This window comes from Taeniopygia guttata, chromosome 2, assembly GCF_048771995.1.
Source record: "Taeniopygia guttata chromosome 2, bTaeGut7.mat, whole genome shotgun sequence".
NCBI lineage: Eukaryota > Metazoa > Chordata > Aves > Passeriformes > Estrildidae > Taeniopygia > Taeniopygia guttata.
In genome coordinates, this window is record NC_133026.1 from 16,988,391 (window position 1) to 17,007,844 (window position 19,454).

Consider the following 19,454-nt stretch of genomic DNA (forward strand, 5'->3'; position numbering starts at 1 on the left):
TTGGGTATTTGCTTGTTGAAAATCTATATGCAGTTCTGGCAGTGCTAAGATACAGGGCTGCTTGGGTTCATAGGTCGTTTGGCACAGAGACAACAGAGTGCAGGGTTCCTCATGCCCAGGAAGACCACAGAACTGGCCCTGGAGGGACAAGAGACCACAGATATGGTCACCCAGTGAACTTGGTCTCCTTCCCTTCAGCTTCAGACAGGAAATGTTAACGGCAACAGCAATTCCTTCATGATGAAGGAGAAGTGTTGCACAGCAGCAGAACACCAATGGCAGAGGTGGGTCATGGAGACACATATGAGGTGGTGAATGAAGTCCCAGCACAGTGAACCCATTGTCTAAGGTATCTTGCATTATCCAGTGAGGTTTGATCTTGTCCCTTGTCCCATTACAGATATACTAAGGACAGTCCATGAGAAAAAAACATCTCCTTATTCATAAATTAATATAGTGTGAGGTTGGAATGGGGATCTAGATCCCAGTGAATTACTAAAGTGTGTTTTGCTGATATGATCAACTTCCACATGAAGTTAAGTAAACTTTAACACCATTTTGTTTCCCTATGACCATGAGAAACCCTTTTACATGATAGAAATAAAAATTTCCCATGTACAGCAGACATCTTTTTAATTAAGGGTAAGGCAGCACAATAATTTAAAATGAGAAATGACCAGTAATGCATTAGTGTTGACTCCTGCAAAATTAGCTGCTTAAATTTTTTGTTATGTGTGATAAATAAAGGCTTGTAAAGGTCATGGGTATACAGAAAAGCCAGAATGAATAATGTTAATTTAATTGTAGTTGGATAATGATTACATTTATTGTTTTAGTTTCTTATCTGAAATGCAGACTGCTTCTTCTGTAATGAATGAGCATGTATCTTTTTAACATTTTGCACCTAAGAGAACAATGGTGTTTTTCTAAACCAGTTTACAGATAATCCATGTTAAACAATGAATTTTAGACACAATAAATTAATTTCAGTAACCTGTATTAAATATAAGATTAAATGTAAGATTTCTTGATTTCAATAGGTACAGCAGGCTTGACTGGGCTCTTAATATGGGCTGTTGCCACCTTGCTGCATTTCAAATGGGCCACCTGGAGTTATCTATCTTTCTATTTGTTTGAGAGAACAGGCATATCTTCCCTATTTTATTTTTAAACACAAGAGGAGTTCAAAGAGGAAACTCTATGTCAAAAAATCCCTTAAAATTCATTGCTGTTGAATAGAAATACCTAACACCCTGTCTGTAGGACATTCAAAATTTTTTTCAGAAATCATGACTGCATGAAAATCTGAAAAAATAAATTAAGCCAATCTGGGGGCACTAGGAAAATCCCAATGAAATGGCTCTCATTATGCCTAAAGATTTTTTACTGTCTCCTAAGAATCCATCACTGTGTATACTGCTACATTATTTAATTCATCAGTGTCAAACAGATAAAGCATTATTGTATTCTAGATTACAGTTATTCCAATTGAAATTATTTGTATACTTCTTGTGTGTGTGGTCTGCAAAGATTGCTTTATACATTCAAAAATGCCATTTTGACAATGATAAAGGTTTCAGTAAAAAAAATGCTTTTCATCTCAGCTCTTGTGTTGTACATATGCATAAGCTGTGCAAAAAGAATTGAGGAGAAAGAAATAGCATGTTGGGACAGGTAGCTTTCTAAGTTTGGACCTCCATCATTCCTTTTAAAAATTGAATATAGGAATGAAAATGCATTTCAGAGTTTTGCCTCCAAATTACACAGTAAGGTTTTGCTTTCTTTGTTTCACCAGAAAGTAAAGCTGTGATTTCCTTTTGCACTTAGATTTGCATGTTCACTACTACTGAAATTCAGCAGATGTGGTAGCTACTTGTGTTGGATAATACAAAGTAAAATTTGCTTTTTTATTAGTTTCTGATAAATATAGAAATAATTTACTTAGTAAAATTAAATACCCAACTGTGATAAATAATGAGTTTGATGGGCTTGTTTTCCAGATGGCCTATACCTTTCTGTAGCAGGCAACGAAGCAGAAAGAAGGAGTGAAATAATTCACCTGTTAAGAGGGCAATTATGTTACTTCTGTATTCCATTACAAAGAAAAGGTTTTTATTGAAGTCTCTTAGTCTTTTATTGAAGTCTCTTAGTACTGAAGTCTCTTAGTAAAGTCTCTTGTAGCTTATTTTTCGTTAAGACTTAAAGTATCTTTAGCAAGATCTGGCCATGTGCTTTCTATGTAAAAGGAAAACCAATGTTTCTCCTTTAACAGTCATTTAAATTGATATTTTACAGCACTGGCACAAAAACCATTCACACAGTAGCTGTTGAAGTGCTTTGGAAGTGCCAGGTTGGCACTACCATCCCTATCCTACTAGAAGGTAAAAAAGATGCACAAAGACACATGGAGACTTGCTTAAGGGCTACATCCTAGTTAGTCATTAGCAGAGCTAAGGACTGGGGAGCTGTGCTGAGGCTCCCATCTCTGCTGCCAGCCACACCTTGCTGTTGTATCTACCTGAAGAGGTGCTGTCAGTGCTGGGACATGCCTCAGGAGAAATGTGTAGGAGAAACTGGAAACTTTGATGTGACACAGACACTCCCTAAAGGGTTTATCAGGAGGAAGACAGATTGAATAACAGGTTGAAATGGGGAGATTTTCCTCCTCAGACTTCCCAAGTGTATTGAGTCAGTACTTGGTTAGTAAAAAAAAAAAAAAAAAGAAAAAAAAAAGAGGTTAAACCAATGATAATAATAAAAGTTGAAGTTCTTCTCCATGAGAATAAAGGAAATACAGAGTTAAGGGTCAGGAAAGGCATATGAACAGTGTGGCTGCCAGATAACACTCAAGAAGATTTAGGATTTAGTAAATCTTAGAAAAATTCTTTATTCATATCAGTATCTCAGCTAGCTCATTTAGCACTACCACAAAGGTTCCTACCTAAGTTGTACACACACTCAATTCTACAACAAATAATTACTTTCATACTCAGCCCTCACTGAAAGCTCCAAATATGCTGAAATGTGTATACAATATGCATGTGTATCCTGAACACCACCACAAACTACATGAACTGAGGAGAGCTGCATGTGCTTGAAACATTCAAGGATGAGCAAAAAATATTTGAATAAAGATGAGTCAGTATCAACAGCCCTTTAGGTTGAACTGTCTGTACCTTCTGACATTCAATGATGAGCTTGGAAGACAGCAATCTTGAGGAATCAACATCTGTGGAGGCTAATGTAAATTAACTATGACTTACAACAGATTTCATACTGAAGACTGGAGAAATAGTGGTTACAGCTGTGATAAATATCTAAGGGACCAAAGATCTCTATTTATTAAGCCACCAGGAGAAACAGGCAAAGCCATCTTCACGTCATTTAAGTGCAATGTTACATGCTTGATTTAGAGCTGTTCCACATCTTAGGGAGACAGAAGGATAAAGCCGGGCTCAGAATTAAGCAGGAAGGAAAACAAAATGAAAAGCAGTGATTGTACAGGTTTTGTAGAGGGAATTGAAAGTAATCAGTAAAAATGGAAATACAGCAACTGGAATTCCAGGACTTGATAATGAGAAGTTAATAGTTATTACTGCTTACAACACCTATGTGCATTCCTTTTTACTGTTCTAATTGTACACAGCATGAGGATGAAACTACTCAAGTTTGGAATTTGCACTGAGAAAAGCACTGCTCTGCAACATTCTGGTTAGGAACTTTTAGGTATTTTTAATTCATAGCCGGATTTGGGAATTACAGCTGATGGCAGCAAATTCTTAGCAATCTAGAAAAAACAAGACGGATTACTCTGGCACAGACCTAGAAGCAGAAACTGCAAGAGACTGAGGACTTTCAGACTGTGTACAGCAGAGGTTGTCAGTGTTTGATCTCTCACACCTAAGTCCCACAGCCCCACTGAGGGAAGCAGTTTCAGTCTCTGGCTGACACTAATACAGAACAACAGAATAATAAACATTGGAAAAGACCTCTAAGATCATCAAGTCCAGCCTTGACCAGGTAGATCATGGCATGAACTACCATCTCCAGCTGTTTCTTAAGCACCTCCAAGGATGGTGACTCCACCACTTCCCTGGGAAATTCATCCCAATGCTTAACAACCCTTTCGGTGAAGAAATTCCTCCTGATGTCCAGCCTGCACCTCCCCTGGTGCAGCTGGAGGCCATGTCCTCTTATCCTGTCTCCAGCTGGCTGGGAGAAGAGCCCAACCCCCACCTGGCTGCATCCTCCTTTCAGGCAGCTGTAGAGAGTGATAAGGTCACCTCTGAGCCTCCTCTTCTCCAGGCTAAACTCCCCCAGTTCCCTCATGGTCCTCATTGGAGTTGTGCTCCAGACCCTTCACCAGCTTTGTTGCCCTTCTCTGGACTTGTTCCAGCACCTCTCATTTCACCAAGTCTGGTGACCTGGGATTACTGCTTTTTAAGAGAGGATATTTAATGGAAATGGCTGTGTTCCACTTCCACAACCTCCCAGATTGTGTGCTCTGAGCAACTCCCAGCACAGATCTTCTACATCCTGGCTGTGTGCCCAAAGGACCCCTCCTGTAGCTGAGAACCACCAGCCAGCATTGTTGCCTACCATTTTTCTCGAGTCCCATGCCTCAGTGCTCCCTGGCTCACTACTCACTTGCAAAGAAGGAAGTCTGGCTGGTGAATACTGCTCTGCCCAGCCAGTGATACACAGCCTCCCTTTTCCTTGCAGAGCCTGCCCATTACATTCCTGTAAATAGTGCTTTGACAGCCTACAGCAGAAGGAATCCTGGATGAAAACCCTGCTTGTCTCATGGCCTAATTTAGTTGAAAATGTCCTCAGCTGCATCGGGGTTCCTCGTACCATGTAAATTTAATTCTAAATATAGAAAATTCTCTTCCTGATATTTTTTACTTGAACTGTTATTTAATAAGTAGAGGGATGAGCACTATGATTCATCTGGAAAAAAAAGAAAGAAATTTCCTCCCATAATGATTAAATTCCCTTCACTTCAGGCTTTGATCTCAAAAAACTGACAGCATCCATTTGTGCATCTGTTCTGACACCACAGCAACCCCAGGCTCACTAGCAGTCCAAGGGTGCAGTTCTGGGGTGCAGCCATTACATTAGCTGAAAGCATGTAAGAAATTTTATAAATTTCTTCATTTTATAAAAATGAAGAAACTCATTTAAGAACAACTTAACCTTGTGGATTTAAGATTAAATTAACCTTTTGCTCAGATATTCTTTGAACTGCAAGCTTTGCATTTTTTTAAAAAACAAACAAACAAACAAACAAGCAAACCATTTAAAAAATGTGAACATTTGTCACAGTATGCCATCAGCTGATCCCTCAGTTCCTCCTCTTCTATGGGTAGCAGATGTAATAAAATATTTTATCAGAGGAAGTGGTAAATTATGTTACTGCACAATGGCCACCTACCCACAGACAAAGGCAGCCAAACTCTCCTATCTAGCTATAAAATCCAATTCATGTGCAATTCATTCTCTAAAACAACATATATAACTAGTGAAATAGATGAAAAAGGTAAATAAATGTAAATGATCAATGTAATTACAAATAGGTAAATACCACATGATTTAAAGAACACCTAAAGCTCAACAATCCCTGCCTTCTGAAGAGTAGACAGGAAAAGCAGCCATAGGACAGGGCAAGCTGCAGTAAAAGCATATCCTTCTGTAAATGAGTGTGTATAAATCCCACTGTAACACATAATGTAGGCAGGTAGACAGGCAGGTTCCTCCCAGGTAATAAGGCAGTGGATCATCTCGTCTGACATTCCCCCCCTCACACAGCCCCCTGAATAATCAGGCTAGCTCAGAGATCAGAGGCTGTGAGGGGAGGAGATGGCAAAGATTTCCAAAAGAGGCTCTTGCCCCGAGATATGTTGGTTCAGCTCTCTTTATTCTGTGATGTCCTTGTGGAGAGCGGGGCAAAAGAGAACGAACAGGAAATGTCAGGGGTCTATATAGACTTTGGACAGGGTGGGCTTCTCTGGCTCTCCGCCAGCCCCGTTGGGGCAGAAAGGAGGGGTCCAGGGTTATCTTGATCAGAGTCACAGAGTCCTGGGGAAGGGGGCACAGAGTGCCCATGAGCTCACTGTAACAGTCGTCTACCTGCTTCACTTTAGCATGACCATCTGCAGAATCTTACCTCAAATCTTTGGGGGTTTTGTAGATATTTTACTATATTGCGTAGAGGAAGAAAATACGATATCCAGAATGTTGGTAACTCTTGCTTTAGATAGTACAAATTAAATGAAGTGAACACAGGCATATCGTTACCTAAATATTCTCTGCATCTAGTTAGATCATGTTTGATATGATAAACATCTACTTAAGACAATGCAGCTTTGTGATAAAGCCAGTTTCCAACTGGCTGAAAGGGAAACTGTGGAATTACTACAGTATATTGTCTTCACTATCTTGTGCATTGATCATAGCTGGAAAAGAAACAGCTTTCCTGTCATGGGAATGATGTTCAACTGTAGAAAAAGAAAGTTCACATTCCACACCAAGAAAGGTTTTCCAGTGGACAGGTTAGCACACTTTACCACTGGAAAGCTTCTGCACTGTGACACCGCAGGGTTTTACAGCAGCGTCACATTTTCAGAGAAAAAGGGAAGTGAAGTGGCTGACTGGTCACCCCTTTAGGCAAGCTTGGGTGCAGAGGTGACAAACCCTGGCAAGCTTTTATCTCCTGTATAGCTACTTAAATTAATAGCAGTGTGAAGGGTAGACTTCACTGCATTTTGCGCATGGCAGGAACATACTGGTACATTTTCACCTGGTTCACTAGTGCAAGTGATGAGATCTTTAACTGATAAAGCAAGCATTTGTATATTCCCTTTCCCTCTATCTACCTCTTTTCTCTAGCTTCTGTTGGAAAATGTGTTAGAACCAAGAGGTGTTTTCCAAAGCATACATTTTTAACTTCTCAGGTTTATCTTGTAAAAAAACCAGCAGCATTTAGTAGAGAACTTAATATAAGACCATTAATGACAATCACAAACCTTGCTCTGTCTTTAATGAAAGGTCATAGCACTTAGTTTTCCATTTCCCATTTATTTTCTCTTGCAGACTTTGGTCTTGGAAACAGGCTGAACTACATAGATTACCTACCAGCAGCTGGTTTGCACTTAGAGGTGTAAACACCAAGCCCTCATTTTAGCAGCTTGCCCATTTGAGAGGACTCCAAAATGGGATTGAAATAATTTTAAGATCTTTTCAATGTAGTCATGGGAACAGAAAGAAATTTCATCACTCATGACAACTGAATCCACAATGTTATAATGAAAATAGCACAACTAGCCCTGGGCAGTGAGAGACAGTCCTAGATCTTATCCCACCCCTTCCCCAGAGGCAATGCAGTGAGCTCGCACAAGCCCTGCCACACAAATAGAGACACAGCCAGTTATCTGCCACATCTGCCCTCATCCTCCACATCTGCAGCCCAGGACATGAACTGGGAAAATTCCCTATTACTTCTATTCCAACAGAAGAGGTCTGAACCGCTCTGTCAGTTCTTTGGGGTCCTTTTGGTGGAGTTCAGGTCTTAATGATCTGCATGCTCAGAATCCCATGTCCTCTTTATTCTCCTGGTACTCTTTGCCACTGCCACCCAAGCTGCTTCAAGCATGCTTGCATTTTGGAAACCTTCACTATCCATGTTAACCAGAATATAAATAACTCTGGAGCATATTTCTAAAGATCACACCCTCTTCAGTGTGTGAGTTAAATGGATGATGAATATTAATAAAACTTTACATGCAATTACAATACGTGCAATACATGCAACATACCCACCAACATGGGTAGGAGTTACAGGTTTTGAGTAACCTCAGTTGTATCTGTGGATAGCTAAAAATTCACTCAGCATATATGTCATAAACTTTAGTAAATTGTTTGACATATTACTTAAAAAACTGTTGTGTTTTGAAAGCATAGTCCCATATCATATCAATAGCACACACAGTTGAGAGACAACTGAGTTAACAAGAGCCAATATGGAATTTTACCAGATAAAAGTATTCCTAGAGATTGTGTGTCTAGATTCATTCAGCAATCCTAAGCAGCACTGAACAAAAGACCAAAAAAATTGGTAAATACATAAATCCCAACCAGGTTTGGGTATTTCTCTGGAAACTATGTTCCAGACATGTGCTGATATGAGGCTTAGTACAAAAATATACAGCCAGAGAAGCTGGAATTAACTCAGCTACTTGTCATACTCCCTGACATGACCAGGAGTAGCTTCTTCTCAGTCCTGTTTACAAATGAAAATTCTGCCAACAGTAAGGTTAAACATTACCTGACTGACAAACATGAGAAGAAAGCCGGCCATTAGCTTGCTTATCTTTGGGCATCATCACAGGTCTCAGCTGATGGGACAATATCATTTCATTCAGTTTTTGCTGCAATGCTAAATAATCTTCAGATAATTTTGATATCTGAAAAACATATTTTTACATTATTATAGAAGTAAGTATACATGTTCCAAGGTAATCAAACGTAAAATAGTGGACTAGAAAGTTAATTTAAAAGGTATTGCCCCATCGACTGCAGTGCACACCCCACCACATTTAACTCCTCATTTCTTGAAAAAAATGAAGATGGGGAAAAAAAAGACACATAGGAAACTCAACACTGACACATAGGAAACTCAACACTGTAGTCCAGTCCTACAGCTACTTCTCATTGGTTCACACACGTGGGCAGATGGTGCCTTGCTGATGCAAGATTGTTTCTACAGCTGTAGGCATACTTCTCTGCACATGTGCAAGTCTTTGACATTGGCACAGCAACTTTAGTTTCATTTACAGGGTCATTTTACAAGTGTACTGAATTAGGGACCTTGATGGGTAAACAAACATTTGAAAGAAAAAGCTTCTGCATTTAATTTAAATCAGATTAACATTATTTTTGCCAGTACTCTTTGACTTTTCCTCCTTCCTGAAAAGGCTGTTTTCTCTTGCAAATCAAAATACGCATTTTCATAGAACATACATTACAAAGTCTCTGTCTTAGTTGAGAGAGCAAAATCTTTGTGTCATAGAAGTCAGTAAAATAACTTTGCCATTCTGTCACTGATCAGAGGACAGAGGACAGCTCCATCTACACGGCTTACAAGCTTCTTACCTGTCGTGAAAAGGCTGCCAAATCACAAGCCTCTTTCTCTGAGTCTCCCTTCAGTGTCTTAGAGTCTTCCGCTTCTGTACTGGTGCATTCCCTACCTTTTGTTGTTTGGGGATTGTTATTTTGAACGTGTATTGCTTCTTTTGGTTCCTTTATTGTTTTCTCTTGACTTTTGCAAGGTAGTTTTCCTTCTTTTCTGAGTTGTCCTCTCCTTCTGTAACCCCGGTAATTGCTCTGAATTACTACTGCTGCCTTCTCTTTGTCTTCTGGACCTTGTTTTTCTGCCTCAGTTTGCTTCCATGAGCCTCTTCTTAGTGACTCTTTTCTTGTGATTCCTTTACCTCCTGTAGGCATTGTTGCTTCACGCTTTAGGTAGCTTCTTTCCACATCCCTGTCAGTTCTGGGCTGGACCACAGCAGATTCTTGATTTTGCCAGTCTGCACTGAGTGTGTCTTGATTATCTTGCTCTTGCTGGGGTCTAGGTTCAGCTGAGGTTTTGACAGAAGATTTGCTGGGTAACTCTTCCAAAGAGTCCTGTTCTTCACTTTCACTAACCTCTTCTACTGCCAGGTTCTGTTTCACAGAAGCTGCCTCTCCTTCAATAGATGTTTGCAGTTGCTCTTCTCCATTCCCTGTGTCACTGTTCCCTGAGCATTTGCTGTCAGTGACAGCATCAGGTTCATCTTGAGTCTCCTCACTTGCTACTTCTTCCAGTGTATCAATTTGAGCTGGCTGCAGTTGTGCTTCAAGGAATTCCACAGCAGATAATTCATCCTCTGCTATGGCAGCTGCTTCTTCTTCCGTTCTAGGGAGGGCACTCTCCACTTCAGTTGGACTTTCCTCGGGATCTTGAAGTTCTCCATCATTTTCCTTCTTGCTAATGGTTGCTGCATTTTCAATTTCTTGATTTCTAAGTGATTCCCTGAACAGAACAGAGTTTTGGGCAAAAATTACAGCTGAAGGAGATGAAGAATAGAGACAACTTTACAACTACCTTTGGTGGTCGTTGTGTACTAACTGGAAATTTGATACATTGCAACATGGGAAAGATTTAGTACATATAGCTGGAAATAAATATAGCATTTTCTATTATTATTATTATTATTATTATTATTATTATTATTATTATTATATTTCTTAAAGCGAAAAGGGATAACATTATTATCATCAACATTATCATCTCTTAAGTTAAAAGGGACATCTCTGTTAAACTTAACAGAAAATTGCCAGAAAGACAATCTAGGTTGTGTGAGAGCTGATAAAACAGTAAAGAATTAATTTAAATGTTAACAAAAACATAAGGCATAAACCTCTTAACATTTCAAGAATGTATATATACACACAATCCTAAGGGTATTCTGTGTTTCCTCTGTCATTACCTTTGCTTATCTTGAACAGTGACTTAAAATGAGAACAGTTCCTTGCAGATATCTATCTCATTCTTGTCTGAACATTTTTTTATGATGAGCTAATTTCAAAAAGAGACTCATCTATAGATTACATTAACATTACAGGTAGGTACAGTATTGTTGATGTGCCTTTATTCCTTGGGCTTGAAAAGATAAGAATATTGGCTACTATTAAAAACCTTCACATAAATATACATTACTTCTGCATATATATATAGAATAATCCTAATTTTCTTCACTCTTATCTTATAATGTTGTTATTCAGTGCTGTAATTACTAGAAAGGGACACATTTGAATGACAGAAGAGAAAACAACACTACCTCTTGCTTTTGAAGACCTTCCTCTCCTTATATCCCCTGTAGTGAGACTGAATGCTTATTGCTGCTTTGTTTCTTGTTTCAGTTAGTTCTTTTCTCTTCTTCCTGAGTAAGTATCCTCTGGCAACTGGTACAAATTGTAATGCAAAAAAACCTTAGGCAACAAGCAATGGGTGCCACACACATTTCAGACAGTCAAATACTAACACCATTAAACAAAAGCTAACAAGGATATATAGACCAGGGTGCCTATTATGATTATGTTTCATCTGAAATGATTCCCATAAAATTTTTTGAGATTTCAGAAAGCTGTACCCATTCTACATGAGGATACAAACAAGCTCTTTCTTCATATTTTGTCGGACTAAAGAAAATATATGAAGATGTAGAATAAAACAGAAGCACAGAGCTATACAAATGCCTCTAGAACACAGTACTGAGAGCTTAATGTACCTGCTTTGCCTGATTCAGGCAATTGATTTGACTCTGTCTTTCATTTCCATGGGAAATGCTTCATTATCAGGCTATAGAGATTACCAGGCTGTCAGCTGGCACAGGCTTGGAATTAGCTGAACATTCAATATATCAGAGAGAAACTGGGAATTTTATAGCTCAGCAGTTACAGAAGACTTAGCTCATGCTCCTTCTGCAAAGACTGATTATTCAAAATGAAAAGGCTCAGCATGAAAGATGTGCTACGCTCCACAGTAACCAGGTGCACTGTGGCAGAGAAACTCCCTACCTGTGCTTTGTGGGAGGCACAAGATTAATTTTCTGGTCTGAACCAGAAATAAGGACTCAAACATGGGCCTTCCCTGGGCCATGTAGGTGCTGATGGGTCACTGGGGCCTTGATGCAGTTGCTAGCACGTTGGTATCTGGTGCCATCTGAAGTGCTCCAGGACAGCAAAGCATCCACATGGAGCTGGCGGAAAGAACAGGCCAGATGGGACTTTCTGGACAGGAAAAGTTGGGTATAACAGGTGAAAGAAAGCTGGAGGCCAGACAAGATAACCAGGGCACCTCAAATAACACTAGATACCAGTATGAGGGCAAATGAGCTGAGCATTTGCTGATTTTGAATAAAATTATTCAAACCCTAGGCTCTACGGACTATAACAGCAGTTTAGATACCTAAATCACACTTAGACATCTACACTGAAGTGTCCTAATCAGAAACTGAATTGCATTCAGAATCTTGCTTCAAAAACTTTTGAACTTGCAAATAATTTCTTAATGGGAACTGGCACAGTCTCTACAGTGCTGTCATTTGGAAAAATCTGCAATTCCAGGGATTCAGCACAAATCTGCTAATCCCTGGCAAAATAAAAATAACACAGTGTTTTGTCAAAATATTTCTGTTGAACTGTAATACCAAATGCAGTACCAAGATATGGGGATAGTGGATTCAGGTGACTTAAATATCCTGTGGACATGGTATATATAGGACTCTTTCTTTAACTCTGCTGAGAGTGTTTTGCATCACAGTGAAAAGGTCAAACTCACTTGAAAATAAGAAGGGAGCATTAACAGTCTGTTCCAACACATTAATATAATTTAGTGCTAAGTTTTATGTGCTTTAGCATTCCCTGCTCATAACTTAGACCAGCTTGGGCTCCACTAGGTGCAGTCAATCAATGTAAGAAGCACCATATAAAATGGGCATAAATTACACCTTGATAACTGGATATAGGACAAAGAAACACAAATACTTATTGGAAGCAGCACAACTGGATTTTATATTGCAGTCTGACAGAGCCTTAGAAAAGTGGAAATTGTAAAGTTCTTGGAACACTTCTTGAGTTTCTTGGACTTCTGAGGCAATTCGCTTTCCATTTTCATGTAAAAGCAACTCAACAGGAGTAGTTTTGAAACAAATAAAGTTATCAATGGGCATGGCAATAGAAGCTGCATCTGGTCTTTTTATACTATTCTTGTTCACTTTTGAGGTTTTCTGAGAAGCTTGTAATGATATAGTGTTGCACTACGACACATAATAACTCACACACACACATTAGATGTAAAAGAGGGAAAAAGAGGAAGTTTATTTCTGACTGCAATATATAGAATTCTAAAAGTGACAGTGGATTAGAGGATGAAATTCCTACTTCTCCAACTACACTAGTCAAACTAACAGTCTATTAATTTTCTCCTCCTACAAAGAAGAATGCAAAACAATCCTTTTGCATTCACGCACATGACAGTGCGAGAGAACTCTAATAAAAATATGTAAACATTAGAAGATATAAAAAACTTCTAGAAAAACTTTAAAACTTAAAAAAAACCAAAGCAATGATATAGTTCCTGTCTAAGCTTTGTTTTCAAACGGGAAGAGGAGTTTTGTATTGCTTTAGAAATAAATTGGAGGGGGGGGCGGTCGGGGGGAATGGAAAGAGCTAAGTAAAAATGGACTTCATTTCAGTTTTGGCTTCATGTGCACTGAAAAAGTTGAAATCCAACTGCAGACATGACAGAGAAGGTGGACAAAAAGAAACATTTGGGACATTAACAGAGTGAAGTGCTAAGTTTATGCTTTTGTATTTGCTAAATATCCTAATATAATTGGCTGCGTTCAAATGTGTTATAATTTTTGACTCATTACTGGTTTTTATGCTGGTTTTAGATTGTTTTCTACACTAATGAAATTCTACCAACTGCAGTGAGGTGATCTTCAGTACACACTGGTTTAACAAATGCATCTGACAAGTATTAAACCAACACTGGTGGTGGTATATACTCATGAAGGCATATTTGGGGTTGTTTAAATAGCCTGGGTACTGGCAACATTTGCTTATATTTGGGTTTCCACCTTTGTAATTACTGAAAATGCTGTGCAGATTTGTGCCAGCTGTTTTTATAGAATCATAAAACCATAGAATGGTTTGGGTTGGAAGGGATCCTAAAGATCATCTACTTCCAACCCCACTGCCATGGGCAAGGACACCTTCCACTAGACAAGATTGCTCAGAGCCCCATCCAACCTGGCCTTCAGTCCTGTATCTCTCCAGCTGTACTGCTCCTGATTTCAGAGCTGCCTAGACCGTGTCTAGCTTGGGGATGTCTCTGCAGGGACAGGGGAGACCAAAGTACAGGGAAGAAAAAGGGGTGTCCCATAGCAACACCTGGGCCCAGGGTCATTATGGCTGCAAAAGAGAAACAAAGCAATGGCAAAAAAGAAGAGACACGACTGAATTTACAACTTGCAGTCTTCCCAAATATAACCATTACTGACACATAACAAACCCTATTCCTAACTGAGTGGCACCCACACACACATGATATGCAGACAGTGCTGTGTGGGTTTCAACAATACCCATAGCTGGGCAGCTGTAGTACTCAGACTAGGAGTGACAAGGTTTAGCGATGCCATTTGAGCATCCTACATCACAGCAGTGGAAAATGCCTAAATCACTCTGAGGTACAGGTAACAGAATACAGTGATCCATTTCAGCCACTGTATATAGACATATAATAGATAAATTGCAGAATATGTAAATGAGCATAGTCAATCAGTGTAGCAAGAATCTGGGTCAACATTGTGTATGGATAGCACATTAAAAGCCAAGAAAGCAAACAATTCTTACTTGCTTGAAATTTGGTAATGTATTCTTCCACTTTTTTATTATGCTTTGCATTTTTGTATTCTTTACGAGCAACAAACCCCCTGTAAGCTGAAAAGAGATGTTAAAAACTAGGTAAACCACCGGGTACAAAAAATAATTAAAATATTCTGGAATTACAGACCTCTATTAAAATGTTAATAAATATTTTGCAGGCTTTATGTTTCAAAAAAACATGGCAAACAAGCACAAATAGTAAATCTACATAAAAATACATCTTCTGGTGAATAAAGTTATTATGAAATAAATGAATATAAAACACAAGATAATCAGAATGTAAAATAAGATTATGTTTGAAAGTATTAAAAAAATCAGTTGATGCCTCCATCAACAGGGTAATTGGCCTTATTATCTAGGACAGTTAATATATTTTATTTTCATTATTACATTATACAACCTTGTCAGTGCATGCCAGAATATTATTAATAAGAGTATCATCTGTGCAATCACATCCTTCCATTCTTAAAATTGCCTTTTAAATATAACATTGATAAATGTAATTTCAGTAAAGAGATTGTCATAATCTGGTTAAAAGAAATTTTTCTTCATAAGAACAGATACGACCAAGTAAAAGATATTTTGTCAAATGTAACAGCAGGAAAAGAGCAAAATCCACATCCAGCATGCACATTCATCTATCAACTGTACATATGCACTAGCTTTAAGAAAAATGTTAAATGTTTTAAAGCTATTACCTGACTGTATTTTAATAGCACTTTGTTCCCTCTGTTCCTTTATCTTTTTGTATCTCCTCGAACCCAGCCACCCTCTGACATATGCTTGAATCAAAATAATCATGTCAACTGTCTCCTTCCGCATTAAATTCAGCTGCTCCACATGATAGTATTTGAGGAATACCTTAAAAAGAGAAACAAACAAAAGTTTTATTTACCTTCCCAGCCCTTTATTGATTCAATATATTTAACATCAGCAAGAGTTACAAGTTGTTTTCAAATGATGAACAGACCCTTCAGTTGTAGTACCTAAAGGATCATTCTTTGAGATAGCATTTTCATTGTTTGGAATATTAGTTTACCTTACTCTTCTCTTCAGCATCTTTACTCAGTCCCTGCTTATTAATTTGTTTATGGCAAGATTTTTTAAAGTTCCAGTGCAAACCTTCAGTCTGTAACTATAAATCTATTTTCAAAACTACAAGGCTGACAGTTTTGCTAACCTCACAAATCTAATGTACGTTGCATAAATGTGATCCAAGTCTGGAACCTTCAATTTTTCAGTTTCCCAATTTTAAATGTAAAGCATAGTTTATTTACTAAATTGTTTTTATCAAGCATGGAACTCACATAAGTCCTAAAAAGTGAATCCAGCACAAGGGTCACTAACACATTCCTGGTATATATTAAGGACTTTGCTTTTTAAAAAGAGTAAAAACCAAGAGCTACTCTAACCAAACTGGTGAGAAAACAAATTGTTTACTATGTTAATAATGCATACTGGAATGAAGAAGATACAGTATATTAAAAAATTACTTTAGTTTTTCCAAGGACCCAGTTGTCAAGGTGGGCTTTTTCCAAGATGGCAGCACAGGTCTCTGGGCTTACTGGAGGATCATCATTTGTTTTGTAACAGATGAGGTAATACCTAAAGACAAATACATGATTCTTTATTTGATTAATGGAGGGTAATATATGCAAATACATTTAAACAATTCTTTTAAGTAATAAAAACAATTAAATGAAAGAAACCAGAGCACTGAAAAAACCAAAACAGCATATGAAAGCAAGTGCAATTATTTATACACAGTATTAGGAAACTCAGTCAAAAGTGGATGAGTGACATATTGCACAGCCTGGAGGGTTTTTTTAATTCTATACCAACACCAGAAGGTTTTTAAAAAGAATTCAACCCAAGTAGAATAGCACACCATTTCTTTCCTGCTCACTACATTCTGTGAAAGTGATTTCAGTGGTAATATAAAAGTAAAATAAAAATATTTTAAAAGCTTTTCTGCCTAAATTATATTAATTTGCATTTAGAAAATTTAACAAAAATTTCCTATCTTGTCTCAAGTGTTAGACCGTCTACCTTCGAGATACTTGATATCTCAATAGATCCTGAGATGCATCCTAGCTCTTGTTAGCTCCTTGGAATCAGTTTTGCAGATTCTTTTGGAACATGTAAGTGCCATTGTGACACATCATCTGTAAGCACTTAAACTGGCAAACTCATTACTCAGAATTATTTCTGACTAGGAACAGAGGTCACGATGCTCACTCATAAAAATTACCTGTGATACACCAGCTCAGCTGCTGGATAGAAAATACTTGTTTGTTCCAGGACTTTCCAAAATGCCCTACAACAAAATGAACCATCTCTATCTTGACTTTTTAATTTAAGAAAATTACATTAATTATGTGTACTTCCTGACAGTACATTCTGCTTTTTTCTTGTTATTCAGCTTTTAAACACAAAGCCTGGGTTTACCAGCTTTAAATGACAGTAACAGTTTGCTCATGGAATAATAAAAAAAGAGACAATGTAGATTCTTCATTATCATCTACAGTTCCTTTTTTTTTTTTTTTTTGTTTTTTTTTTTTTTTTGTAAAACACAATGAATTGGCTTATTTTTATTAAAACCAAATAATGATGTCATTATCTCAGGTCTACCCATAACTCTCAACTATTAAAAAAAACCAAATCCAAAATAAGACATACATTTAATAAAAATCCTTTTTTCTTTTGAGGGCCATGTCTTCAGTGCCAGGGATCTGCCCAGCCTCACTGTAATCAGGGACACAGTCTCTAGAGAGCTACCCCTTTATGTTTACTGCTTTTATCTATGTTACTTGAACAGTTAAGTTTGGGTGGGTTTTTTTAATAAAATACTGTCACCAAAAGCTACAGTACATCTTGTAGTGATAACTATCTCTTTCCATGCTGCACCCATCTAAAAGCTGCATTCTTCCAAAACAGCAACAGTTCTAGGATTATTTTTCCAGAAACAGGGCTTTAAAAACATCCCTTTGCTGTTCCCCTCTCATCTCATGCACCTGCAGCACTCTACTGCTAACTCTCTCTTTCTAATGCTTCTGTCTAAATAGGTGATGCTTGCTTCTTCCCAGCTTTGATCTCCATTCCACACAACTCTGTTCTGATTGAGACAAGTGCTCAGGGTCTTTATTTGTAAGAAAGAAGTGTAGACTTTTGGGATGGAGGAAGAAGGTAGTTAAAGGAATAATACAACAACACTGAATTCACCAAGTTCTGCTTCTTAAATAATACTTATGAATTATATTTTAAACAACATTATGCACTCAATGAACTTGTCATCCCTAGACCAAGAATCCCAAATTAGCATCTACCCTGCACAGACAGATGTTGCACAGTGCTCCGGATTGGGAGCTAGAGAAACTGTGGTGTTCCTTGCATGCTGTGGCTGCAAATTCTTGACTTTAATTTGAAATAAGACATTTCTAATACTCAAGTCCTTGAAGAAAATTGCAGAGTATAAGCAAGTAAATTTCTACCCAAATGCTCAGATAGCCTGAAAAATCATTCTGTGATTCATCATCTTTCCCTACCCACCAAAAACACTGTGCCTGAACTACTCTTGGTCATCCAGTCTCTAACCTTCTTTGTCACAGGAAATGTCCTTGATTTTTTTTTTTTAAAGAACATGCCAAAAACACTGCTGGTGCTTAGCAAGCACTGGATGGCAAATGTAGGAGAGAAAAGAGCTTCTTCATGTCGATGTTACCGTTTTATGAAGTTAGCGAAGAGTATACGATGTGAATAACCCTGTCTTCGAATCCGCGCTGTCTCCAGAATTCCTGTGTAACGCAGCTGAACCAAAACCTTTTCTTTGTCAAACTTGTTTGCCTGCCGGTCGTTGTTTGGCTTGATGCACCTGACAAAATGGGGCTGGCCAACAACCATTTTGGATAACAAATCCATCAGCGAATACTGCAAAAAAGTAACAAGAGATCTGTCACCACGGTACTTATGAAACTGGTATATAAGTCCATGTGTAGCTGAAATTTCATTTCATATGATCAGAATCATATCCAAAACCATTTACATGTCATTAAGCTGATATTTAAGAGTAGATGAAGTAAATGACCCAAAAACAATTCTAGCTTTTCTAAGCTACTAGTGTATACTACTTGAGAGAAACACTGATTCCAAAAAAATGTACCAAATTTCATCCAGAACATTCTCACAGATTTCCATGATGTCCAACATATCACAGAACACCTACATTCCTTACATTTACTTGCTTGTCTTGGAGCTTTGCTAGGTAACTACAGCCATTTTTCTTTTTACTGTTGTCACCTATTTGAAGACCCTTATTCACCCAGAGAGTATATCATCCATCTATGGATGGAAAGTGGAAAAGCAGCAACCCAGTAAATATTTCAATTCCTGCATTAGACTGGAGGAAACTAAGGATACCCCAGAAGAAGGGCTGGTTGAACTGCTCTGATCTTGGTGTGTCCTGTTCATTGTACAGACTGATGGTGATACTGTAACTGCCTTGCCAAGAGGAAACTTCCAAGGAGGGAAAAGCTAGAAGATCACAATTCCAAAGTTGCATTTTTCCCACCTCACCAGAGTACCAGGCTAGCAGAGGGGATGCAGCCTGTAGCTCCCCATGCTAGCTGAAGGGAATCTGACCTTGACTGGTGTTTTGAAAAATTGTTTCATGGGAATATCTTATTAAAACACAAATGAAAAGGCTCATTCCTCAGGATTCAACCTGACTCAAAAGAAAGAAGCAGCCAGGAGGTAATGCAGCTCAGCAGTAGGTTGGTTACATGAAACCAGTGTAGGACGTCAAGAGCCATATGTTTCCTATTAAAATGTGCAATTCTGTTCTGGACAGAAGCTGCACCATACAGCAAAGTGCTTAATTAGCTCCATCACCAGTGTGCCAACTGAACACAAACAAGTAGGACACGCTAATGGATATATTTTTTTTCCATGCAGTCTGAGGTAGCATA

At 38.2% G+C, this 19,454-nt stretch overlaps 1 protein-coding gene across 1 annotated transcript in view; it reads right to left on the minus strand.

Annotated features, from left to right (window-relative positions):
• Positions 1 to 19,454, minus strand: part of MYO3A (myosin IIIA) — a 114,505-nt gene that overhangs the window by 8,564 nt on the left and 86,487 nt on the right. Inside the window, exons 25-31 of the mRNA XM_072925418.1 lie at positions 18,212 to 18,417; positions 15,984 to 16,095; positions 15,189 to 15,351; positions 14,458 to 14,544; positions 10,878 to 11,001; positions 9,151 to 10,069; positions 8,324 to 8,462 (exon numbers count right to left, since the gene is read on the minus strand). Of these exons, the coding sequence (XP_072781519.1) occupies positions 8,324 to 8,462; positions 9,151 to 10,069; positions 10,878 to 11,001; positions 14,458 to 14,544; positions 15,189 to 15,351; positions 15,984 to 16,095; positions 18,212 to 18,417 (1,750 nt within the window). The remainder of the gene's footprint in view (positions 1 to 8,323; positions 8,463 to 9,150; positions 10,070 to 10,877; positions 11,002 to 14,457; positions 14,545 to 15,188; positions 15,352 to 15,983; positions 16,096 to 18,211; positions 18,418 to 19,454) is intronic.